Raw genomic sequence first — 27,336 nt, forward strand, 5'->3', positions numbered from 1 at the left:
CTGCGGGGAAAAACAATCGAAGATGGAGTCGACGCCCATGCGCAATGGAGACAAAAGGAGGAGTCACTCGGTCCCGTGACTCGAAAGACTTCTTCGAAGAAAAACAACTTGTAACACTCCGGCCCAACACCAGATGGCGAGCTATTGCAGAACATGCGAATCTACTGCGACTGATGCCACGAACAGATGTACACTGGGTAAGTGACATTTTCAATTTGGTGTGATGGTATGCAGTGGTCAGTATCCAGTACTGTTAATATAAAGGCTGCTACCCTTGAACTAGAGTCGCAATCGTTACTCAAAATATTGTAGACTTTGGGTGTCCCCAGCCTGCTAGCTAGAGACTAGCTCTGTTGGCACAATTAAAAGTAAAACGTTGAGCGCGTCCCGAGTACTCACACATTTTTTAGTTCAATGGAGGCACACCAAAGGTAAGGCACACAAAAGTGCATCCCAGGGAAGCAGTTTATCCAAACTGCACAAAGACAACCCCAAAACTACACACAGCCACTAATCCACACTGAAAACAATTGCAGTCCTAACCTCTTTCAAACAAAATGTATACTTGACCGTAACATCTTGGACCCTTTGCTTGAATTATTCTTTCCTAAAACAAGAGAATCCCTAGTTCTGTGGTATGCAAACATACCTTCAGCTCCACTCCGCAGTTTGCAGGTCAGGCAGTATTCAAGTCAGTCTCAATTCCATTAGTTGAAGAGGGAATGCTGTACTGTACATAAACAACACAGAACGTATGTTCTGTCTTGATCACGCAGGATAACAGTTGAAAGAGAATGCTCATAGACAAAGGTTTCTCTTACTCTGACCAGTTAGTGTTTTGATCCATAGGTCGCCTATCCCAAATTCCACTTTTACATGAAAGCTTTCTCTCGGTCATCGCTTCTGTGTCCCTACCCTTCAGTAGCACGGATTAAACTAGAAGTCACAAGCCAGCTATGTATTTGTGGGGTTTGTAGCACCTTTGCAATATTCTTGCGATTTCTGAGAGTTTGATTAGCTCACTTACTTCATGTGGGAGGTTTTGCTTAATTTAAAAATGTTGACGGTTGTTTTATAAAGTTAAAAAAAATGTAAGCCTTTAATGGTGGATAGGTGGAAGGTAGAAACCATCCCAGTACATGCTTAGTTGTTTTAAAAATGTCTGCCAGAATGAGATTGAATTCTTAAGAATTTCAATTTTTCTTTTTTATTATCTTTTGGTGAGGGTGGGATGGGAGTGAATTCCCTTCATGTGGCAATAAAAGCTCAAAATTATTTTTCAACTTAACATTTTTACTCTAGCAAAAAAACAGGAAGTACAAGTGTCTTGCATGGAGTTATTTCTTATAGTTTAAGGATTTTACTTTGGCTGAGGTCTTTGTTCCAAGGTTTCTTCAGATAATTCTTATAAGAATTAATGAAATGTAATGGATCTACAGACTTTAAGGAAGTTCCTGTCTTCCACAGTTTCGCAGCTGAAGCCTTTCTGTGTTTTCTCTCTCACTCGTCTCCCTCACACGTGTGCTTCTCTAGTGCTAACCACAGGCCTCATTGAGCAAGTGAGTATCCAGTCCAGCTTTAAAGTGGTCTTACCACAAAAGAAACAATTCATGGTAGATGTTGGGGAGGCTTATGTGGCAATAGAAGTCCACTCCAGGACCAAGCCTGGTGTGCTGCTTTTGGAGAGAAGTTGCCAACCCAAACCTCCCCCCCTCCCGCGACCAACTCCCCAACACTTACTTCCAGAAATGAAAAAGAAGTACTGAAATTGTTTTGTACTCTGCTCCTTCCAACTGGGGTTTTAGGTGCCTTTTCTGGAAGCAGATTGTGAGGCATAATACTCATTCCCCACCTCCTAATGCCTCATAACAGTGTGTGACAACTGTTTGTGCTTTGAGAGCCCCGGGCCGTCTTGTCCTATCATGTTCTGACTGATTAGTTGGTGCTTTTAGGGGGGCAGCTTTACCAGTGCAATTGACATCTTGATACTTTTCGTGCCCTTTGCTGGGCTTGTCAAACAGGTACTAATTAAAATATTTGTTTTGCCTCTAGGATACTCCATTGATACAAGATGAACCTCAAGAAGATATTAGTTTGCAAACAGAGCGCACAGAGTTTCTAGAAGTTGGTGAAGAGCAAGGCAAACGTGTTTACAGGTTACTATTGATTTGATGCTTAACTTTGTGTGACTAACATCCACATAGAAGATGCACAAGTTTAATCTATTTTTGTAATAGACGGGCAGTGATTTGTATTTAGTGCTCTTATTGATGTATTTTAATGTTGTTGCACTCCATGTAGTCTTGTTTTCTTATGCTCGCCCTTCATCCTGTGTCAAGTGGGTGCTCCTGCCAGGGATAGGAGTCCAAAGTACATGCCTTAGTACTAAAAGATAAATAAGATACTAGAGACCACTTTCTTCCCCAAGCCAAACACCCTCACTTTTACCACCCTCATTTCCACCTCCATTCAGCTCTATAGTTCCTTTCCTGCTGCTGTAAGGGCCACTATCTCCTGAAAGACCCAGCCATGTGAAACTTCCAATGACTCAACAGAGCTCTTGATGTACCCCGTTGCTCAGAATTTGAAGTGCATATATGACTGGGCTCTGTTAGCTTGTGCCTTTTGTTTTTGGCAGGGTACTTAAAGTGAATGTCCATCTTTTTGTGCAGTACCCTATCCATAGCTTTTGTCCCTATAGTGGGTGTCCAGTAGAGGAACTCTCTCAGATCAAGGGTGAGATGAGTGTGTTGCCTTGGTTATACTGGTGAATTCAATGTCCTTTAAAAGTGTTATACTGCTGAAGTATGTGACTTTGACAACAATATCCATCATCTGCGGCATAATCTGAAGATTTTAACAAAAAAAATAGTTTCCAGCTTAAATGGATCAAAAGTTTTTAAAAATCGTGGGGCTATGTGTTTGCGTGCATTGGAAGACACTTCGTAAAGGTTAACTAGTCATCTTTCAGTTGCTTATTCATGTATTTGGTTTTAAACTGGTACTAATGAAGTGCCATATTTGTCCAGATAATAGTACCATGTACAAAAATGTCAAACTGATGAAGTAATACTATGAATAATGTGCCACATTAGGTTGCATAATTTGGCTTTTCTGGTCACATAGCTTAGTTATCCCTGCCTCATAATTTGGTGCTGCCTTGCCGCATAATTCCAGTGAACCTGTGTATGAGGCACCACACCAGCGCACTGACATTTATTTCTCTGTCTCCTTCACACATCCTGAATTACTCTATTCATCATTTCCTCACATTCTTTTTGCAGTATTTATGATAGTCTGTATCCGCAGAAATTTTGAAATGTCGCTCCTTTAAAAAACAAAAGTTGCTCACAGATCCTCACAAAGTTGGTCTCAAGTGGTTTGTAGCCCAAACATGTCTCCAATCCCATATGAGTTGTGGGCTGTTGTATCCCATGAAGGAGTGGAAGGCAAAGCCCTTCATGGCACAACACAGACTTCAAGCTCCTTGTCACTTCAAATCTAGATCCTGGGCTAGACCTCGTTTTGCCTTGCCTTAAAACCAGCACGTCTTTAACAACTGCCACTTCCAAAGACAAATCCTGCAGGAATATGTACGAGATACATCACAAGGGATTCTTTGAGTTATTTTCCTGTCTCCTTCTCGGGGAGTAGATAGTTAATTCGGCAGCCAGGTTCCCTTACTCCATCCTTAAAATATTTTTCAGAGCTTAGTTTATTAGAGATGCGACTGGCTCCAAACCTAGAGTCCCCTAATACAGTAGTCCTTCACCTTTTTACTTCTGTAAACTCCCACTTAATCACTACTGGAATTCCAGGACCACCGCTAAATCATTGTTGGAATCTAGGGACCTCCACTGAGTCTTTACTGGAAGCCTGGGACTTCGACCGAAAAAAACATCCATCAAACAAAGACACAATTTTATTTTTTTAATATATTAATATATTTTAAAAAACGTTAATTTTAACTGAAAGGTTGGAGAGTTCCTAAATTCAATTGATGCCGCTCATCATAATATATTCTGGCTGATGCACTTGCACTGCTCCCACAAGGATACTTACTTAATTTGTAGCCTTGAATTTCTATTTCGGTTCAAATTCGTTAAGTTACAGAAAGTTATAAAATTTTCAGTTTTACATTTTGCTTCTTTATATATACTTTATTAATCTATTTATATATTTTATTTGTTTAAGCAGGCCTGAACCTCTTGAGTAGGCTTTGCAGACCTGCAGGGATCTCCGGACCACAAGTTAAGAACCACTGCCACAACACGTTCCTGATACTTCAAGTCCTTATCTCTGGACCTGCACAGATTGCGGGTCCTCTTCTGCTGCACTCCAGTGCTCTCTGGCACACATAATGACCATAAGAAGCCTTCAGGGCCCCTGACTGGGGTTCCGTTGACTGCTCTATCCTGGTGCCAGTCGAACCAGTTGAGCTTCTTAGTGATGTTCGGTCGTGGGCTGAACCCCATACTCTGCTGAAATTGCTCTGTTGCTGGCTTTTTCTTCGACATTCCCATCACCAACTTCAGATCCATTACAAATAATGGTAGATTTTCAGTGATGAGTATTTTGGCTGACTTAAGAGGCTTTTTGGCTCTGATTCAGCAACCGTTCTGAGGTCTAGTGTCATTAACCATGATGATGATTTCAGCAGTGAGGTGGGCATTCTTCTCCCTGATTATGATATGTCTAGCACTTACTGTTTGGCCCTGATAGTGGATACTAGTGGCCTGGTTATCTCCCCTGAGGTGGATCTGGACTGTCCTTTTGGGGCTCCCATTGAGAAGTTGCCTCATTCATGGTAGTTCTGCCCAGTGCTTCAGAAGTCTTTGCGTTGCCAGTGCCTGTGGGGGAGAATAAGGCTAACCTCCTCATAGGTATTCTTTAGCCATCATTGTCTGTCGTTGAACTATGGCTTCCCTTCAGAGAGGCATTGATGGATCCCATCTTTGTCACATGGAGCAAGTCGGCTTCTTCTTTGCCAGGTCCCGCTCTGCTATTGTCTGGCACTTGGGGACCCATAATTTTTATAACCTGCACGTCAGCGGAGTCTCTTGTTCAGACTTCCTCTAAGCAGAACTCTGACACTTTCTCCTCTGCTTCATCATATAGGGAGTCAGAGTATAGAGGCAATGGATTTTAAGGGCTTTCCTTCGGGTGGACTTGCCCTTCCCTTCAAGAATGCAGCTTGCCTTCTGGCATGTTATTCTCATGCTCTGTAGAAAATGACACAAACGGTTCCCCTCGTTGGTCACCCTTGTGACAGTTGTGCAGAAGTTGTCCATGATGGGTAAGCTATAGCCAGATCCTCTACTCTGGCCTGCAAACAGTGGAATTAGTGGACTTTTTTTTTTTTGCCACTAGCCACTATGCCTGAATGAGGGCAACTAGTTTCTCAGGTGAAAACCAAGCTAGTATTATTTATATACCCGCTTTTGGAAATTGCCTCTGTCTTAAAAAGACTGACACTTAAGACCTGGAATGGCTACGGCTTAGTCCATGGGACTGGCTTCCTGTGCTTGGTAGGTAACATGTTACAGGACAAGGCATTACAGCCTTCTTCAGAATCTGTGCTGGGTTTTTCAGCAGTATGGGTGGTGTGGAGACTGAGAGTTTCCAAGGATAGCAGCAACAGTCACCCTCCTCCTCTTACCCCCCCCTTCTGCTACCAGGCATTGTGGCCTGTAGGGGTTAAGTTGTTCTTTCACTTTACGTTCTGGCAGTCCATTACCAAGGACCATTGGTTCCTCCAGATTATCAACCAGAAGTACACCCTTCCTCTTCAAGACTCTCCTCCTCCAGTACTTTATGTTCTCCCTGTCACCTGTACGTCCATGCTCATATTCTTCAGCAGAAGGTTCTCGTTCTGATCAGCCTCCTCTTCACCTCTTATGGCGTGGAAAAAAGGACAAGGTGTTGACTTTGGTACATCTAGGCCATGCCTTGTGTGACATCATGTTTCAGCTGGTTCCTGGAGTTGAAACGAAGTTGTGGCTCCACATACCAGCAAAGGAGAACTATTGCAACATTTCTAGATTCAGTCTGGCATCTGGAGGGATTCAGAAAGTGATGAGTCTGCTGGTAGATGGGGTGTTCACAAGAAATATCATTACCAAAAGTAAGGATCTTGTTCATTTTGTAATCGTAGGACTTTCACACTCTATATTGGGAAGGACGTTTGTGGGGATGGAAGATAAAGGAGTGCAGTGATATTGCCGAATTGCTAAAACAACATGTGATGGACGGAATGCTGAACATTGTCAAACACTCACCCCCAGTCATAGATCTGGGTTTAATCCATCGTTCTTTTGCTCACCATGCCACCCCAGTTTGGACCCAGCCATATGCAAATCAGTCTTGACCCTGTTCCTCATGGGAACAGTCCAGACCGAACTGCCAAGCCAGGTCCTCACTGGACCGGAAACAAGCATCCTGGGACCGGTTTCGGGGTTTCACCCCTCATCAGCCAGGCTAGCTTGAATCCAGTGGCATGGGAAGCACGGGACCCACGTCTGGGCATACCCTTCCCACTTAGGGCGACAAAGCAAAAACAACATGTGATGGACGGAATGCTGAACATTGTCAAACACTCACCCCCAGTCATAGATCTGGGTTTAATCCATCGTTCTTTTGCTCACCATGCCACCCCAGTTTGGACCCAGCCATATGCAAATCAGTCTTGACCCTGTTCCTCATGGGAACAGTCCAGACCGAACTGCCAAGCCAGGTCCTCACTGGACCGGAAACAAGCATCCTGGGACCGGTTTTGGGGTTTCACCCCTCATCAGCCAGGCTAGCTTGAATCCAGTGGCATGGGAAGCACGGGACCCACGTCTGGGCATACCCTTCCCACTTAGGGCGACAAAGCAAAAACAACATGTGATGGACGGAATGCTGAACATTGTCAAACACTCACCCCCAGTCATAGATCTGGGTTTAATCCATCGTTCTTTTGCTCACCATGCCACCCCAGTTTGGACCCAGCCATATGCAAATCAGTCTTGACCCTGTTCCTCATGGGAACAGTCCAGACCGAACTGCCAAGCCAGGTCCTCACTGGACCGGAAACAAGCATCCTGGGACCGGTTTCGGGGTTTCACCCCTCATCAGCCAGGCTAGCTTGAATCCAGTGGCATGGGAAGCACGGGACCCACGTCTGGGCATACCCTTCCCACTTAGGGCGACAAAGCAAAAACAACATGTGATGGACGGAATGCTGAACATTGTCAAACACTCACCCCCAGTCATAGATCTGGGTTTAATCCATCGTTCTTTTGCTCACCATGCCACCCCAGTTTGGACCCAGCCATATGCAAATCAGTCTTGACCCTGTTCCTCATGGGAACAGTCCAGACCGAACTGCCAAGCCAGGTCCTCACTGTTTGACAATGTTCAGCATTCCGTCCATCACTTGTTGTTTTTGCATTTGTCGCCCTAAGTGGGAAGGGTATGCCCAGACGTGGGTCCCGTGCTTCCCATGCCACTGGATTCAAGCTAGCCTGGCTGATGAGGGGTGAAACCCCGAAACCGGTCCCAGGATGCTTGTTTCCAGTCCAGGGACGACCTGGCCTAGCAGTTCGGGCTGGACTGTTCCCATGGGGAACAGGGTCAAGACTGATTTGCATATGGCTGGGTCCAAACTGGAATGGCATGGGCAGCAAAAAAACGATGGATTAAACCCAGATCTGTGACTGGGGGTGAATGTTTGACAATGTTCAGCATTCCGTCCATCACTTGTTGTTTTTGCATTTGTCGCCCTAAGTGGGAAGGGTATGCCCAGACGTGGGTCCCGTGCTTCCCATGCCACTGGATTCAAGCTAGCCTGGCTGATGAGGGGTGAAACCCCGAAACCGGTCCCAGGATGCTTGTTTCCAGTCCAGGGAAGACCTGGCCTAGCAGTTCGGGCTGGACTGTTCCCATGGGGAACAGGGTCAAGACTGATTTGCATATGGCTGGGTCCAAACTGGAATGGCATGGGCAGCAAAAAAACGATGGATTAAACCCAGATCTGTGACTGGGGGTGAATGTTTGACAATGTTCAGCATTCCGTCCATCACTTGTTGTTTTTGCATATTGCCGAATTGCTACCTTAAGGGATAGTTAACCTCATAGAACTACCTGATAGAGTTGCAAATGATAATTCCCGTACCTCATTGTCAATTAAACTATGTGACTGCAGAAGGGATTCAAATTATGCCTCTGGCCCAATTCGTTAATGGGAGTAAGGGAAGATACCCATTATTTTATGCAAAATAATTTTGCTGCATTCATACTGTTAAAAGGTACTGTGTTGTTGTGAACAGCTCTTGGTTTTGGTTTCATAGTGAGGCTGCAGCATTCATAGTTGGAAACTCCATTTGTTTTGAGCTTCTGCATTCCCATCTTGAAAGACAAGAATTCCCCGACCCCATATTTCAGCTAAGTTGTCCCAGTCAAAAGGCTCTGCCAATGATTATGTACCCTTCCACACTACTTTGACAGTTAAGGGCGCAGAGGACCCCATAATTATTACACCCCAAACATTTACCTCAAAAGGACTCTCACAGTTTAATGAATCTGAGACTGTTAAACCTCAGTTTCATGAGGCAATGTGGCCCGATGTAAGGCATCTCCCAACACTTCAAAATATCAGAACACAATCAAGTTAAAGGCCCAACTCAGTAACTGAGTTCTAGATCAGCAGGATAGTTAAAAGCTTTTTTTGTGTGTATAATTTTTTTTTTATTATTTATTTTTTACACAATTCGGAACTAAGGCCGTACAGACTCAATTGCATTAAAGGCTTTTAGCAAATAATGCATTACAGAGAAGTGCAAAATCCAAACTATTTTAAGTCTCAAGTGGACAGCAAAATCAATAGCTGAACGGACAGCATCCCTAGTAGCATAGGAAACATCTTTCACTCACCCCCAAAATCAAGAGTTTTTATCCATTATTTTCACATATGAAATCAGAAAAACGACAGGGTCGTAGTGGTATAATCAAATGTGTTACATTCATAGCAAATCAGAGCACAGTTCTATTCAGTGTCAGTTTCTCTTGGCACCTAAGCACTATCTCACTACATGATTATATAATCTACCCACACGGTGCTAATTTCATCTGGAGATGGCGGAGCAAATTAGATACATGAAAAATAGCAAACTATTTTGAATTCATTGGGTACAGTGAACTAATGCAAGGACCTTGGAAAAATATATGTTTGTGACTGAGCCAGGGAAGCCTCATTGAGAACGACATGAACAATGACAATGGAAATAAAGCAATATGATTCTGTTTAACTGCATGCCACACAAATAGCAAACAGTGAAATGTGCAGGGGAGGATAGGAGAGACATCCATTTTGTAAAACGTGGCTGCTAGGTCCTAATTGTTGCCTGGTTAAAAAGGGTCACGACAAAACACTTCTATACATCATAGAAAACTCGTTTTGAAGACAAAACTAGTATTTTGGTGTGTACATATGTAATCGAGTGTAAACCCACATTTTGCACATTAATAATATTGCATAAAAACGAGAATGCGTACACAAAATTCTGCAACACTTACGTTTGGAAGCTTTCAAGGGCAGTCTACCAGCTACCTTCTCTGAATTGTCAGGATGGCTTAGGATTTCTGTGAGAAACTCACAGGTCTGATGTTTGCCTCGAGCAGTGGTAGAGGAAAATCCCAGAACATGAACTTTCACAACTTATTGTACTTTCTTCAGTACCTCTATTCTGCACTCCAGAAATAACATAAAATTGGTGAACCTTGTTTTAAGGAGACAAGTCACTTTCCTCTGTTTCAGTAGTTTCTATGTGTCTTCTAGTTCTTATATGTTCACATTGGTCATTTTAACCTCCACTCTGATTACCCTGTTCAATGTGTTCCAGGCGCGTTTCCTTAGACATAGGTCTTTTCCATCTCATCTAGTTGCTTCAGAATAAAAACCAACACTAAAATCCTCTCCCTCTTTTCTCTGACCCACTGACTTTCTTGAGCACGATGAAATCTCAGATGGTATGGACTTGGAGAGGTCTTAGCCAGATGGGATCTGATAAGATTGCTCTAAGCGCCTTTATAGTGAAGTGCAGGATGTTTCAGGGAGTTGCCTGCTAAAGGGCGTACTCTTATAGGGCTCTCTACGGAGAAGGTTTTTCACTGCTGTGAAACTTTTATGTATATTGCGCTTTTCACCCTATTCAACTTCTGTCCTGTTTTATGAAGAAAATGAGACACCACAGAGCAAACCTTATCCTAATGGCAACTGGTTGAACCTTAAGCACGTAATGTGCAGACTACAAGAAAATGCATCAGCAGACTATGGGAGAGAAAGGTCAGTCTTGATGTAAGCTTTCTGCGATTTCTGTCAGTACACACAACCCTATGTTCAATGATAGTAAAATCACCTTACCTTTTAATAGATTGGACTGAAGGAAAGGCAACGCTGGGAAAGAGTGGTTTACGGACATTAGTGGTCTTGATATTGCAGCTGTGTGTGTGTCCCTCCGATTTTACCCTGCTTCATCGTCCCCTCTCTGTTTGTTGGAGGAGTGGTCATTGTCAGTGTCAAGTATGCAGTTTTAGAAAGTGTACTAGTGGATTTTTCTGAGATACTGGGATTTGCTGTTTTTTCCTCTGCCTCAGTTTTACTGAGTGGGGTAGTTCAGTATAGCTTCCCCTCTGCACCCCCCCCGTCCCCCAGTCCAGTTAAGTCTTTCATAGATCCATTCTTGTATCTAGTACTTTCATTATCTCTGTTGCATGCCAATGTTTATAGTATTTGGGGAATTCAGTATTTGAGTGGACCCACCCCTTCTAAGTCAGCTCTGCCATTAAATTTACCAGTGGCATGGTTGTCTAGGAGCTCATTATGATAATTCAGAATCCAAAGCATTTGAAAAGACACTTGTTAGACCTGATTTGTGGGGCATCCGATTCGATGTCTGTAGTGTGTTCAGAACATTTTTTAGCTTCTATCGCATTCAAGGTAGCCTTTAAAGCTGCGCATAAAGGCAAATTATTGGTGAGCACAAAAAGAAACTCAGTTGGTCCAAACATTCCGTCTCAGACTTTGCCCTTAGATTAACATTTACTAATACTTCTGGTAACACCGTTTCAACAGCAGACCGCTAAAAGAGATATATTCAGTGGGTTGAGTCAGTATTAGGTGGAGTGTTAGCTCTAAACTAAAACATAAAATGTGACACCAAGCAGATTACACCTACTGCTCCCTTGTATACTCCCTTACTTATGGAAGCCCGTAGGTTTTAAAAATTTGAAGAGAGTGTGGTGATGCAATTACTCCACCCCTGCTCAAATGACAATAAAAAAGCCTTGAATTAATACAAAAAGCTAATAGTCTCAGCAAAGGCAGAATTTTAGACCAACAAAATTCTGGTAGCTGACCATTCTTCTAAGGGGATTTTTCAAATAATACGGCCCTTTGCTTCTCTAAGGTGTGCAGCGGTCTCTGTTGTGAACACACAGGACTTAGCAGACAACACTGCACAGCATTTTCTGAGGAGAACACCCCCTTCATTTACAATTCGTTGGCATCCACCATTGAGAATAAGCCTTTTGCACAAGCACTCTATGGTCTACCAGCCTGCTCTGCCTGTTGAGCCTCCATTTACAGGGCGTTTTGTTGATGAAGGAGAAACAAGGTGAATATACTGGCCAGAACTCCTTATCTGGATCAGCTATACCCATTTTCACTAGAGCAGTTTATCTCTTGCTGTCACTATATTTTTTGGCTCCCATACCTTCAGACTGTTTGAAATCAGCCTTAGGTGAACTTGTGCCATCTTTATATCAGGTTTGCAACAGCTTAATTGTGAGTGCTTTTGTTTGGCCAGAGTGGAAAAATGACTTGCTCATCCCTATGTTAAAAAACAAATGGTGACTTGTCCATTTTGTCTAACTTTCGACCCTTAGCCTCGTTGTCTTTTGCTATTCAAGATTCTGGAGAAGCATGTTGATAGACTCTTGTCAGCATCATTGGATCAAAATCAGATCTTAGGTCTTGTTCAGTCAGGTTCCAACCATTGCACAGCACAGAGACTGCTTTACTCTCTGTGGTTGATGACCTACGATTGATGGCAGGCACGGTAAAGCCAGCAACACTTGTGCTGCTCTGCCTGTCTACAGCATTCAGGACAGTACCTCATAGAAAATGGTCATCCAGACTGGAAGAGATAGGTATCGACGGGAAGTCTTGTAGGACTTGTTTTTAGTCCTACCAGGAGGATGCGTCTCAAGCTGCATATTTGCCTCCTTTAATGCCAGAATTCAAGCCACTGAATTAAAGTATGGGTCAAAGGTTGGCTGAAAGCCCATCTCTCTTTAATAGCTATATTCGTCCTGTGTCAGTAGTAAAATCTTTTGATCCCAGCTACATGAATTATGCAGATGACGACCAATTAGATATTGCCATGAACCAGTTTGGTACTGCCCCTTTCAGTCCTTTTCATCAATGTATGGATGCTCTGTCATCTTGGTTACAGCTTAATTCATTAAAATTCAACTTGGACAAAATGAAATTGTTTTAGGTAAATCACTCATGTCCTCGTAGCCTTAATCTGCATGATTTTTGGCCTCCATCTTGGTCTGCCACCCGGACCCACCCTCAGCCGTAAAACTTGGAGGCAAAGCTTTTAGAAAAACAGGTCAGTCATCTTGCCTACCCCTGTTTTTTCTTCAAGAGGCTACTAAGGAAGATTTTACTCCTGCTTCCGTAGTGTGTCATCGAGCCTTTGGGTGGCCTTTTTGGGCCTCCTCAATTACTGTGTAACAGTCTTTTCTGGACTTAGGGTCTAATTTAGATTTCTGCAGACGGGGTGCTCTGTCACAGTAGTGACGGATATCCCATGTGCAGAAATATAAATCCCATTGTTTCCTATGGTATTAAAAATTAGGTGGACGGGATATCTGTCACCGTTGTGATGGAGTAACCTGTCCACCGAAATCTAAATTAGGCCCTTAGCCACTGGCCTAATGAAGAAGCTACAAAGGTTTCATAATGCAGTGGCCCGACTGGCCCTCGGTCTCCCTCATCTTTTTCTTACACTACTGCAGCTTTTAACTCTCTTCACTAGCTACCATCAAAGAAAAGAATTGTTTTCAAATTCCGATCTCATGTCTTTAAATTGGTGCACCACTTGGATCCCCATTATTTGAGGAAGAAGTGTATCAGGTATCTTCCAGAGCGGGCTCTTCATTCTAAGGAGTCTTTTCTACTTACCATCCCGAGAATCAGGCAGTCTCGCTTTGGGGTCAACTCTGTCTCTGTAATGGCAGCTAAACAGTGGATAGAGTTTCCCATACCTCTCCATAAGATCCCTCTGCATTTTAGGAAAGCCTTGAATACCTAGCTTTTTAAGAGCTAATCAACATTTCTGGCTCCTGTTCTTGTTCTCTCCAGCTCTGGTAGCATAAGGCCACCTGAATAAGTATTTAAATGCTTTATAAATGTTATAAGGTTTCAAAAATATTATAACATTACATGTGTGTGTGGGCTTGATAACGCAGCGGCCACCGAGCATCATTTTAAGTGTATCAAAATCAAACCTTGGAATAGAAATCAAGTTAAGTATAAATAAAAATAAAAAACATTAAATTAATCCATAAGTTGATAAAAAGTCAAATTACCAAGAAGAAAACACGAGTCAAATGGTTACTCTTGTACCTAAAAGAAAAGGGCAATTTTTTGATTTGTACATCTTAGGGCAACAGCATACAAAAAAATCTAGTGTTTTTAAATAACAATAGTATAATGACCAACTAAAATGAAAGTAAGCAATTATTCTAATTTCCAGAACAGGGTTCTTTGTTTTAAGTACAACTAGTTTCCAGATGCCTGAAATGTTTGGTTATGTGGCATGATCATGGGGCTCCCTGAAAAACTCAAAAGGAGATGGGATGTTTGGCCATCCTTTAAGGGGACCACTGGCACTTGTAAAAGAAGGCTGGGAGAGACCTTTCCATGAGCCGAAACAAGATGTGGTGGACTATGTACTTAGCCTACGTTCAAGGATGGCAGAGTACATGGAAAAGGCAAGCAAAAACCGTGAGGCCAGCCAACAACTCTAGAAGTCGTGGGATGACCAAAAGGCTGCTATGGTTGAGTTTCAGCCAGGGCAGAAAGTCTGGGTTCTGGAGCCTGTGGCTCCCAGGGCACTTCAGGACAAATGGAGTGTCCCTTACCTAGTGCTAGAGAAAAATAGTCAGGTCACCTACCTAGTGGACCTGGGCACTAGCAGGACCCCCAGGAGGGTGATCCATGTTACCTGCCTTAAACAGGGCAGATGTAAACATGTGTTCGATGGCATCTGTCGCTGTAGATACACATGTTGTGCATAGCCCGCCATCTGGTGTTGGGTCGGAGTGTTACAAGTTGTTTTTCTTCGAAGAAGTCTTTCGAGTCACGGGACCGAGGGACTCCTCCTCTTTGTCTTGCGCATGGGCGTCGACTCCATCTTCGATTGTTTTCTTTCCGCCATCGGGTTTGGACGTGTTCCTTTCGCTCCGGGTTTCGGAACGGAAAGGTAGCTCAAAATCGGAAAATTACGTCGGTATTGTTGCGTTCGGGATCGGGTTAGATAGCATCGACATCGAATCGAAACGATAACATCTCCGTTGCCCTTCGGGGTAGTTTTCGATCCCCCGTCGGGGCCTGGTCGGCCCGACCGCGTGTGACATCGACGCTGATGGAACGGACCCCGTTCCGATTCTGTCCTAAATGCCACAACAAATACCCATATACAGACCAACATTCGGTCTGTAACCTGTGCCTGTCGCCCGAGCACAGGGAAGAAACTTGTGAGGCCTGTCGTGCGTTCCGGTCCCGAAAAACGCTCCGTTTCCGACGAGCCAGAAGACTGCAAATGGCGTCCACGCCGACAGGACACCGAGAATTCGAGGAACAAGAAGAAGTAGAAGCCTTCTCGATCCATGAATCGGACTCGGATGAATTCGACGACCATGAAACAGTGAGTAAGACGTCGAAGATAGCACATAAGAAAACTGACAAGGCCCAGGGGACGCCACTGCCATCAGGCCATGGCTCAACCCATAAAAGCGGTGACCGACCATTGGCACCGAAGAAGGCCGAAATAGTGCCGAGATCGTCCGACTCGGGTCGAGACACAGGCACCCAGCCATCTCGGGACCGAGATAGTGCTGCCGACAAAGATCGACGCCGAGATAGCGGAGCCGAAGCTGCTCGACGCAGAGACAGCGGCACCGAGGAGGATCGACGCCGAGAGGGTTCGACTCCGAAAAAGAGAAAAGTCGCCTCGGAGCCGAAAAAGAGCGTGGACATAGTTTCGGTGCCAAAACGACCCGCAACCGAGCCAACTACCGGTTCCTATTCAGAGGAACAATCACTGTACTCTCAAATGCAAAAGCATAGATTCGAGGAGGAATTACAATCCACTGAGGTGGACCACACTCAAAAACGGATTTTTATACAGAGTGGAACAGTGAAAATAAGCACCCTTCCCCCTATTAGGAGGAAGAGGAGACTTGAATTCCAACAAGAACAAGCACCACAAACAAAACTGGTGAAGAAGGTAACTCCGCCACCCTCTCCTCCACCTGTAGCTCACATTTCACCGGCACAGACTCCGTCACATTCACCGGCTCACACCACCTTAAGCCAAGGTGACCAGGACCAAGATGCTTGGGACTTATACGACGCCCCAGTGTCAGACAACAGTCCAGAGGCGTACCCTACAAAGCCCTCACCACCAGAAGACAGCACAGCATATTCACAAGTGGTGGCTAGAGCAGCAGAGTTCCATAACGTGTCTCTACACTCGGAGCCTGTCGAGGATGACTTCCTCTTCAACACCCTCTCTTCCACACATAGCACCTACCAAAGCCTGCCTATGCTCCCAGGAATGCTAAGGCACGCAAAGGACATATTCAAAGAGCCTGTCAAGAGTAGGGCAATAACACCGAGGGTGGAAAAGAAATATAAAGCACCTCCCACAGACCCAGCTTTCATCACCTCACAACTGCCACCAGATTCGGTTGTGGTAGGGGCAGCTCGCAAGAGAGCAAACTCTCACACATCGGGCGATGCACCACCCCCGGATAAGGAGAGCCGCAAGTTCGATGCAGCCGGTAAAAGGGTCGCAGTACAGGCTGCAAACCAGTGGCGCATCGCTAACTCTCAAGCGCTCCTAGCGCGATATGACAGAGCCCACTGGGACGAGATGCAACACCTCATTGAGCATCTACCCACAGAACTACAAAAGAGGGCGATACAAGTGGTTGAGGAGGGCCAAAACGTCTCCAATAACCAGATACGCTCCTCTATGGACGCAGCGGACACAGCGGCAAGAACAATTAACACGGCAGTAACCATACGAAGGCACGCGTGGCTACGAACATCTGGTTTTAAACCAGAGATACAGCAGGCAGTGCTCAATATGCCATTCAATGAGCAACAATTGTTCGGACCTGAAGTGGACACGGCAATTGAGAAGCTAAAAAAGGACACTGACACTGCAAAAGCCATGGGCGCGCTCTACTCCCCGCAGAGCAGAGGCACTTTCAACACCTTCCGCAAGACAACCTTTAAAGGGGGGTTTCGGGGTCAAGCCACACAAGCCAGTACCTCACATTCAACACCGTCCACCTACCAGGGACAGTACCAAAGGGGAGGCTTTCAGGGCCAATACAGAGGAGGACAATTCCCTAGAAGCAGGGGAAAATTTCAAAGCCCCAAAACACCTACAACCAAACAGTGACTCACACGTCACTCACCCCCTCCACGCAACACCAGTGGGGGGAAGAATAAGTCAGTATTACCAAGCGTGGGAGAAAATAACAACAGACACTTGGGTCTTAGCAATTATCCAACATGGTTATTGCATAGAATTTCTACAAATCCCTCCAAACATACCACCAAAAACACAGAATATATCAAAACAACATTCGGACCTCCTAGAAATAGAAGTTCAAGCATTACTGCAAAAGAACGCAATAGAACTGGTACCAGATACACAAACAAATACAGGGGTTTACTCACTGTACTTTCTAATACCAAAGAAGGACAAAACACTGAGACCAATCCTAGACCTCAGAACGCTAAACACATACATCAAATCAGAACACTTTCACATGGTCACGCTACAGGAAGTGTTACCATTGCTAAAGCAACAAGATTACATGACAACCTTAGATCTCAAAGACGCGTATTTCCACATACCAATACATCCGTCGCACAGAAAATACCTAAGGTTCGTATTCAAAGGAATACATTACCAATTCAAAGTATTGCCGTTCGGTTTAACAACTGCACCAAGAGTCTTCACAAAATGCCTAGCAGTAGTGGCTGCACACATCAGAAGGCAGCAAATACACGTATTCCTGTATCTAGACGACTGGCTAATCAAGACCGACTCACTGACAAGGTGCTCACACCACACAGATCAGGTCATACAAACCCTCTAGAAACTCGGTTTCACCATCAAGTATGCGAAATCACACATTCTGCCGTGCAAAGTACAACAATACCTAGGAGCGACAATAGACACAACGAGGGGAATAGCCACTCCAAGTCCACAAAGGGTTCAAAATTTCCAAAAGATTATACAACGCATGTATCCAACACAAAGAATACAGGCGAAGATGATATTACAACTCCTAGGCATGATGTCCTCATGCATAGCCATTATCCCAAACGCAAGGTTGCACATGCGGCCCTTACAACAGTGCCTAGCATCACAATGGTCACAAGCACAGGGTCAGCTTCTCGATCTGGTGTTGATAGACCACCTAACATACCTCTCGCTTCTATGGTGGAACAATATAAATTTAAACAAAGGGCGGCCTTTCCAAGACCCAGTGCCACAATACGTGATAACAACAGATGCTTCCATGACAGGGTGGGGAGCACACCTCAATCAACACAGCATACAAGGACAATGGGACGTACATCAAAGAAAGCTGCATATAAATCACCTCGAACTACTAGCAGTTTTCCAAGCATTAAAAGCATTTCAACCAATCATAACTCACAAATACATTCTTGTCAAAACGGACAACATGACAACAATGTATTATCTAAACAAACAGGGGGGGACACACTCGACACAGCTGTGCCTTCTGGCACAAAAAATATGGCAAAGGGCAATTCACAACCACATTCGCCTAATAGCACAGTTTATTCCAGGGATCCAGAATCAACTTGCAGACAATCTCTCTCGAGATCACCAACAGGTCCACGAATGGGAAATTCACCCCCAAATTCTAAACACTTACTTCAAACGTTGGGGAACACCTCAAATAGACTTATATGCAACAAAGGAGAACGCAAAATGCCAAAACTTCGCATCCAGATACCCACACAGGCAGTCTCAAGGCAATGCCCTATGGATGAACTGGTCAGGGATATTTGCGTACGCTTTTCTCCCTCTCCCTCTCCTTCCATATCTAGTAAACAAATTGAGTCAAAACAAACTCAAACTCATACTGATAGCACCAACATGGGCAAGGCAACCATGGTACACAACACTGCTAGACCTATCAGTAGTACCCCACGTCAAGTTGCCCAACAGGCCAGATCTGTTAACACAACACAAACAACAGATCAGGCATCCAAACCCAGCATCGCTGAATCTAGCAATCTGGCTCCTGAAATCCTAGAATTCGGACACTTAAACCTCACACAAGAATGTATGGAAGTCATAAAGCAAGCTAGAAGACCCTCCACTAGACACTGCTATGCAAGCAAATGGAAAAGGTTTGTTTGCTACTGCCATCATAATCAAATTCAACCATTACACGCATCTCCAAAGGATGTAGTGGGTTACTTACTACACTTACAAAAATCGAACCTGGCCTTCTCTTCCATTAAAATACACCTCGCAGCAATATCTGCATACCTGCAGATTACCCATTCAACTTCACTATTTAGGATACCTGTCATTAAAGCGTTTATGGAAGGCCTCAAAAGAATTATACCACCAAGGACACCACCTGTTCCTTCATGGAACCTCAACATCGTCTTAACAAAACTCATGGGTCCACCCTTTGAACCTATGCATTCTTGCGAAATACAATTCCTAACCTGGAAAATTGCATTTCTCATCGCCATCACATCTCTAAGAAGAGTAAGTGAAATTCAGGCGTTTACAATACAAGAACCTTTTATCCAACTACACAAAAATAAAGTAGTCCTAAGGACCAATCCTAAATTTTTGCCAAAGTTTATTTCACCGTTCCACCTAAATCAAACGGTAGAGCTACCAGTGTTCTTCCCACAGCCAGATTCCATAGCTGAAAGGGCACTACATACATTAGACGTCAAAAGAGCACTAATGTACTACATCGACAGAACTAAAAACATCAGAAAAACTAAACAGCTGTTTATTGCATTTCAAAAACCTCACGCAGGAAACCCAATATCGAAACAGGGTATAGCCAGATGGATAGTTAAGTGCATCCAAATCTGCTACCTTAAAGCAAAAAGACAACTGCCCATTACACCAAGGGCACACTCAACCAGAAAGAAAGGCGCTACCATGGCCTTCCTAGGGAATATTCCAATGCACGAAATATGTAAGGCAGCCACATGGTCTACGCCTCACACACTTACCAAGCACTACTGTGTAGACGTGATATCCGCACAACAAGCCACAGTAGGTCAAGCCGTACTAAGAACCTTATTTCAGACTACTTCCACTCCTACAGGCTGAGCCACCGCTTTTGGGGAGATAACTGCTTACTAGTCTATGCACAACATGTGTATCTACAGCGACAGATGCCATCGAAATGAAAATGTCACTTACCCAGTGTACATCTGTTCGTGGCATCAGTCGCTGAAGATTCACATGTGCCCACCCACCTCCCCGGGAGCCTGTAGCCGTTTGGAAGTTAGCTTCAACTTTGTACATTTGTAAATATATTAAATCTTAAATAGGTACATACTTATTCACTCCATTGCATGGGCACTATTACTAACAAACAACTCCTACCCCACCCTCTGCTTGGAAAACAATCGAAGATGGAGTCGACGCCCATGCGCAATGGAGACAAAGAGGAGGAGTCCCTCGGTCCTGTGACTCGAAAGACTTCTTCGAAGAAAAACAACTTGTAACACTCCAACCCAACACCAGATGGCGGGCTATGCACAACATGTGAATCTTCAGCGACTGATGCCACGAACAGATGTACACTGGGTAAGTGACATTTTCATAATGGTTACAGGTGAGGACCAGGAAGCTGAGAGTGAACCTCTCCCTGATCTCCTCTCCATTTACCCTAAGGATGGCTCAGTAGATGGAGTGATCTATTCAGACACCCTCTCTGGCCAACAGCAAGCTGACTGCAGGAAGGTCCTCCAGCAGTTTGCTGAGCTCTTTTCCTTGACCCCTGATCCGACACACCTGTGTACCCATGATGTGGACACAGGAGACAGTATGCCTGTCAAGAATGAAATATTCAGACAGTCTGACCAAGTCAAAGAAAGCATCAATGTGGAAGTCCACAAGATGCTGGAGTTGGGAGTGATTGAGCACTCTGACATTCCCTGGGCTAGCCCAGTGGTCTTGGTCCCCAAACCTCACACCAAAGATGGCAAGAAAGAGATGAGGTTTTGTGTGGACTACAGAGGGCTCAACTCTGTCACCAAGACAGATGTTCACCCTATCCCAAGGGCAGATGAGCTCATAGACAAATTAAATGCAGCCAAAGTCTTAAGTACCTTTGACTTGACGGCAGGGTACTGGCAAATCAGAAAGGCACCTGGAGCAAAATAAAAGACAGCATTCTCTACACCTGATGGGCATTATCAGTTTACTGTTATGCTCTTTGGTTTAACGAATGCCCCTGCTACCATCCAAAGGTTGGTGAATCAAGTCCTTGCTGGCTTGCAGCCCTTTATTACAGCATATCTAGATGATATTGCTGTCTTTAGCTCCAACTGGCAGGATCACCTGGTCCACCTGAAGAAGGTTTTGCAGGCCCTGCAAGCAGCAGGCCTCTCTATCAAGGCATCTAAATGTCAGATAGGGCAGGGAACTCTGGTTTACTTGGGACACCCTGTAGGTAGAGGCCAAGTTCAGGGATACGGATCCATAGTGACACCCCTCACAGAACTGACCTCTAAGAAAATGCCCAAGAAAGTTAACTAGACTTTGGACTGTCAAAAGGCCTTTGACACCCTGAAGCAAGCTATGTGTACAGCACCATTTTGAAAGCTCCAGATTATTCACAGCAGTTCATTGTGCCTACTGATGCCCTTCAATGTCTTGTTAAATCTCTCTACAAGACCATTGTGGATGGTATGGTGTCCTGAATTTCACATGTGTTTTAGGTAAGTTGGCATGAAGTGGATACCTCTGTCAGAAACCACCTCCTTAGGAAATCCCACTCAGGTAAAAAATACCTATGAGTGCTTTAGCTACTGCAGGAGCAGTAGTGGACCTAAGCGGAATTGCCTCAGGGTACCTTGTAGCATGATCCACTACTACATAGATATATTGGTTCCCTGATGCTGTGGGAGGTTCAAGTGGACCCACTATGTCCACTCCCACTTTCTCAAAGGGGACTCCCACCACTGGAAGTAGAATGAGGGGGGCCTTTGGATTGCCACCTGTCTTACCACTGGTTTGACAGGTGACACAGGAGGTGCAAAGGTCCTTAACCTTCTGGGACATATTGGGCCAATAGAAATGGTTGACTAATCTCTCCCATGTCTTGGTTTGTCCCAAATGCCCAGCAAGGGGAATGTCATGAGCTAAGGTCAGAATGAACTGACTAAACTCCTGAGGCACTACCACTCTCCTAGTGGCACCAGGTTTGGGATATTTTGCCTCAGTGTAAAGGAGTCCATCTTCCCAGTAGACCCTGTGGGTTCCACTGGCAGTTCCCTTTTCTTGCTCAGCTGCTTGCTGCCTTAGGCCTTCAAGAGAGGGACAACTCTTTTGTCCCTTACACAGCTGTTCCCTTGAGGGTCCCCCTGGGCCCACCAGCTCAACCTGATAAGGCTCCAGCTCCATGAACTCATTTCCCTCAGGGGATTGAACATCTTCCTGGGAAGAGAGGTTCTGTTTCTGTTGCTGTTTAGAAGCTGGTTCTCCAGTCTTCTTCCATTTTCTCTTGGAAAGTTGGGCCATTATTCCAGACTCCAACACTTCTTTTTCACCCTGAGCCCTGCTCTGTGCCCTTGTCTTGCACACACCAGTTCAGGGATACCCAGCATGGCTTTTGAGTTCTACCTCAGCCCATGCTGAGGACTTCAGATCATTTCCAAGCAGACACTCTACTGGTATAGCAGGACTACCACCTGTTTTAGGCCAGTGGCCCCTCCCCATTCTAAAGTTACCATTGCCATGGGATGGACTTTAATTTGATTGTCAGCATTAGTGACTGGATGTGTCTGTCCAGCTAGGTACTGTTCTGGGGAAACCAGTTTGTCACCATTGTGACACTGGCACCTGTATCCCTCAGGGTTTCTACTCTATTCCCATTGATTAGGAGCTGCTGTCTGTATTTGTGCATGTTAGGCGGCCAGGCAGCAAGTGTAGCTAAATCCAACCCACCCTCAGAGACTAATGTAGCTTCAGTGTGGACCCTGATTTGCTCTGGGCACACTGTTGATCCCACCTGGAGACTGGCTGTTCCAGTACCAACTGGATTAGTATTTGTTGTGGGACTTTTCTTTGGACAGGCCTTGTCTCCAGTTTGGTGTCCATGCTGTCTACAGTTTGGACACCAGGCCTTCTTGGGATCAAAGTTTTTACCCTTATACCCATTTGAGGACAGTGAAGAGGCTCGGGCCCACCCTCCTGAGCAGGTTTTTGGGGCCGTGTAGAAGACTCTTTACTTTTGCCCTTAGATGTCTCACCACCCTTCCCCTGGGGAGGCTCTATGACCCCTTTCTTCTGATCACCCCCCTGTGGAAGTTTTGGTCACCCTAGTCTTGACCCAGTGGTCTGCCTTCTTTCCCAATTCTTGGGGAGAAATTGGACCTAGGTCTACCAGATGTTGATGCAGTTTGTCATTAAATCAATTACTTAACAGATGTTCTTTCATAAACAAGCTATACAGCCCATCCTAATCACTTACACCACTGCCAGTTATCCAACCATCTAGTGTTTTGCCTGAGAAGTCAACAAAATCAACCCAGGTCCGACTCGAGGATTTTTGAGCCCCCCTGAACCTAATCCTATACTCCTCAGTTGAGAATCCAAAACCCTCAATCAGGGTAGCCTTCATGAGGTCATAAGATTCTGCATCTTTACCAGAGAGTGTGAGGAGTCTATCCCTACACTTTCCAGTGAACACTTCCCAAAGGAGAGCTGCCCAGTGAGATCTGTTTACTTTTCTGGCTGCACAAGCCCTCTCAAAAGCTGTGAACCATTTGGTGATGTCATCACCATCTTCATATTTTGTTACAATCCCTTTGGGGATTTTTAGCATGTCAGTAGTATCACTGACCCTATTTAAGTTGCTGCCACCATTGATGGGAGCTAAGCCCATCTCTTGTTTTTCCCTGTCTATGGCTAGGAGCTGCTTCTCCAAAGCAGTCTTTTGGCCATCCTGGCTAACAGGATGTCCTCTTCATTGAGGCTGCCCTCAATGCTTACAGAGGCACTGGCCTCCCCTGTGGAAGAACCAGGCTCTCTGACTATGATTTGTGGAGTCAGGGTTCTGGGAACCCTGTACTCCCTAATTAGGTTAGGAGGGGCGAGTTCTTTCTCCTGTTCACTAATTTCCCCATCTGAAGGAGCATCCTCCGCATCAGAGGGGTGGTCCCTTGTGAACTCTGCCAAGAGCTCCTCGAGCTTTGCCTTGGTAGGGTTGGACCCAGTCTTTATCTTTGTATTGTACAGAGAGACCTTAACTCTGACATCCCTAGATGCAGGTAATGGGTGAGGTTGATTTCCATCACCATCTCATCTGTCTAACTCATTATGATTCTAAAAGTTTGGATTACTTTTTAAGAATCTAAAAACTACTTCTAGAATTTAAATCCAAACTTTTACAAACTTTTAAACTCTAAAAGAAATGCTAACAGGGACTTACACAAGGCCCTAGCAGGAATTAAAAAAAATTAGAAAAATAGTCAAAAAATCAAAATTCTATTTTTAAAGACAATTATTGGAATTTTGTTGTGTGATCAACTATTGGCTGAGTAGTCCAGCAAACTTAAAGTCTTGGACCCCACCGCTGATCCACCAATGTAGGAAGCTGGCTCTGTATATACTATCTCAAAGTGAGAGATAGTGTGAACAGAATCCAAGGGTTCTCCTTAGAAGTTGATAGTGGCAAAATTAGATAATACTAATGCTCTATTTTTGTGTTAGTGTGGTCGAGCAGTAGGCTTATCAGAGGGTAGTGTTAAACATTTGTTGTACACACACAGGCAATAAATGAGGAGAACACATTCAAAGACGTAACTCCAGGCCCATAGGTTTTATATAGAAAAACATATTTTCTTAATTTATTTTAGAACCACAAGATTCAAGATTTGAGGTAAGTACATAAAATGCAAGGGACTTCACACAGGTAAGTATAGAACTTTGATTTAAAACAGTAGTACACATAGTTTTGGTTAAAATGGCAATAAGCTATTTTAGAAGTGGACACTGTAAAAATCAACAGTTCCTGGGGGAGGTACGTTTGGTTAGGTTTCTCAGGTAAGTGAAGCACTTACACAGTCAGTCTCCTGGGCATAGGCAGCCCACCGTTGGGGGTTCAAGGCAACCCCAAAGTCAAAGCACCAGCAACACAGGGCCGGTCAGGTGCAGAGGTCAAATGAGGGCCCCAAACACATAGGCGCCTATGAAGAACAGGGGTGCTCCGGTGCTAGTCTCCTTACATGTAAGTAACTGCGTCCTCGGGGAGCAGACCAGGGGGTGTTTTGTACACCACCGGGGGGGGTGTTTTGTACACCACAGGCAGGCGGGGTGGGGGGGGGGCACACAAGCCAACAAAACACACCTGCAGCGGCACAGGGGCGGCCGGGTGCAGTAAGCAAAGTAGGTGTTGGGTTTGCTATGGAAAGCAATGGAGGGACCCGATGGTCACTTAGGCGATGCAGGCAGGGTGCAGGGGAACTTCTCGGGCCAGCCACCGACTGGGCTTGGATGAGGGCCGCCTGCTGGTCACTCCTGCACTGGTAGGTGGTTCCTCTCGGTCCTGGGGGCTGTAGGTGCAGTGCTTGGTCCAGGCGTCGGGTTCCTTTGTTACCAGGCAGTCGCGGTCATCCACGCTGGCATCAGTGTGCATTTATTGTGCTGAGAAGTTGGATTCCAAACTTCCCAGATTTCAGTGTAGCCATTATGGAACTGTGGAGTTCGTAATTGACAGACTCCCAAACCATATACTCTTTATGGCTACCTGCGCTTACAATGTCTTAAGGTTTTGCTTAGACATTGTAGGCGCATAGTGCTCATGCACATATGCCCTCACCTGTGGTATATTGCACCCTACCTTAGGGCTGTAAGGCCTGCTAGAGGAGTGACTTACCTATGCCATAGGCAGTGGGTTAAGGGCATGGCACTCTGAGGGGAGTGCCATGTCCACTTAGTCATTTTCTCCCCACCAGCACACACAAGCTGTGAGGCAGTGTGCATGTGCTCAGTGAGAGGTCCCCAGGGTGGCATACTACATGCTGCAGCTCTTAGAGACTTTTCCTGGCCAAAGGGCCCTTGGTACCAGTTCTACCATTTACAAGGGACTTATCTGTGTGCCAGGGCTGTGCCAATTGTGGGAATAAAGGTACAGTTTAGGGAAAGAACACTGTTGCTGGGGCCTGGTTAGCAGGGTCCCAGCACATTTTCAATCATAACTGGCATCAAGAAAAGGCAAAAAGTTAGGGGGTAACCATGCCAAGGAAGGCATTTCTTTACAGTTGGGTATTAGGGGGTTTCACTGAGCTCTCCTAAAGAGCGGCCATCTTAGTTGAGGTTTGGCCACACCCCTCTGAACCCTCATTTTGAGTCCTGAAGTGCAGTTGTGTGCTTCCTGAAGGAGGAGTTGGCACAACCTGTTTGCGCATATATATATATGTTCGATGGCATGTGCAGCTGCAGATACACATGCTGTGCACATCCCGCCATCTGGTGTTGGGCTCAGAGTGTTACAAGTTGTTTTTCTTTGAAGAAGTCTTTTCGAGTCACGAGACCGAGGGACTCCTCCCATTTCGGCTCCATTGCGCATGGGCGTCGACTCCATCTTAGATTGTTTTTTTTCCGCCATCGGGTTCGGACGTGTTCCTTTTCGCTCCGTTTTTTTCGGTTCGGAAAGTTGGTTAGAATCTCGGAAAAATCGTCGGTATTGTTTGCGTTCGGTATCGGGTTAGCTACAACAGATCGACACCGACTTTTGAAGAGCTCCGGTGGCCCTTCGGATTTTTTTTCGATCCCCCGTCGGGGCCTGGTCGGCCCGGCCACGTGTCTCTTCAAGGCTGATGGAACGGACCCCATTCACTTCTGCCCAAAATGCCATAACAAGTATCCATATACAGATCAGCATCTGGTCTGCAACTTGTGTTTGTCGCCGGAACACAAGGAAGATACTTGTGAAGTCTGTCGAGCGTTTCGGTCCAGGAAGACACTAAGAGACCGAAGAGCAAGGAGACTGCAAATGGCGTCGGCGCCGACAGGACAAGAGCGTTTCGAGGAGGAGGAAGAAACATTCTCCATCCATGAATCGGACTCGGATGAGATCGATCCCGAAGAAACGCCGAAAACCGTGAGTAAGAAGTCGAAACACAAAACTCACGAAAAAACCACTAAAGCCCAGGGGACGCCACCGCCAACAGGCCATGGCTTAACCCGAAAAATAGGTGACCGATCATCGGCACCGAAAAAGGGCACGCTGGGGGCGAAGTCATCCGACTCCGGTCGAGATACCGCCACACAGCAATCTTGGGCTCCAGATAGTGGCTCTGAGCAGGTTCGGCACCGAGATAGCGGCACCGAGAGACCACGACGCCGAAAGTAAAGAAGGTTTCGTCGGAACCAAAAAAAGCAGCCGAAAAGGTTTCGATACCGAAACATCCGGCCTCAGAACCGAAAACGAGTTCCTACACTGAGGAACAAGGACTGTCCACACAAATGAAGACACATAGATTTGGACAGGAATTGGAAACAATAGAGCCAGACTATACACAAAGAAGGCTCCATATCCAAAAAGAAACAGGGAAGATCAGTACTCTCCCTCTGATTAAAATGAAACGCAAACTTGCCTTTCAGGAAAAAGACAAGCAGCCACAGGCAAAGGTGGCTAAACAAGTAACCCCGCCACCATCTCCACAATGCTCTCCGCAACCATCACCGGTAGCCACTCCACCAATGATGCAATCCCCAACTCATACAGGAATGA

General features: G+C 45.2%; 1 protein-coding gene across 3 annotated transcripts in view; it reads left to right on the forward strand.

Moving 5' to 3' along the window:
• Positions 1-27,336, forward strand: part of ZNF236 (zinc finger protein 236) — a 1,086,161-nt gene that overhangs the window by 507,985 nt on the left and 550,840 nt on the right. For all 3 annotated transcript variants that reach the window (XM_069218833.1, XM_069218835.1, XM_069218834.1), the window contains one exon: positions 2,053-2,156. In XM_069218833.1, coding sequence (XP_069074934.1) covers positions 2,053-2,156 — 104 coding nt within the window. The remainder of the gene's footprint in view (positions 1-2,052; positions 2,157-27,336) is intronic.

Source organism: Pleurodeles waltl, chromosome 2_1 (genome assembly GCF_031143425.1).
Source record: "Pleurodeles waltl isolate 20211129_DDA chromosome 2_1, aPleWal1.hap1.20221129, whole genome shotgun sequence".
Taxonomy (NCBI): domain Eukaryota; kingdom Metazoa; phylum Chordata; class Amphibia; order Caudata; family Salamandridae; genus Pleurodeles; species Pleurodeles waltl.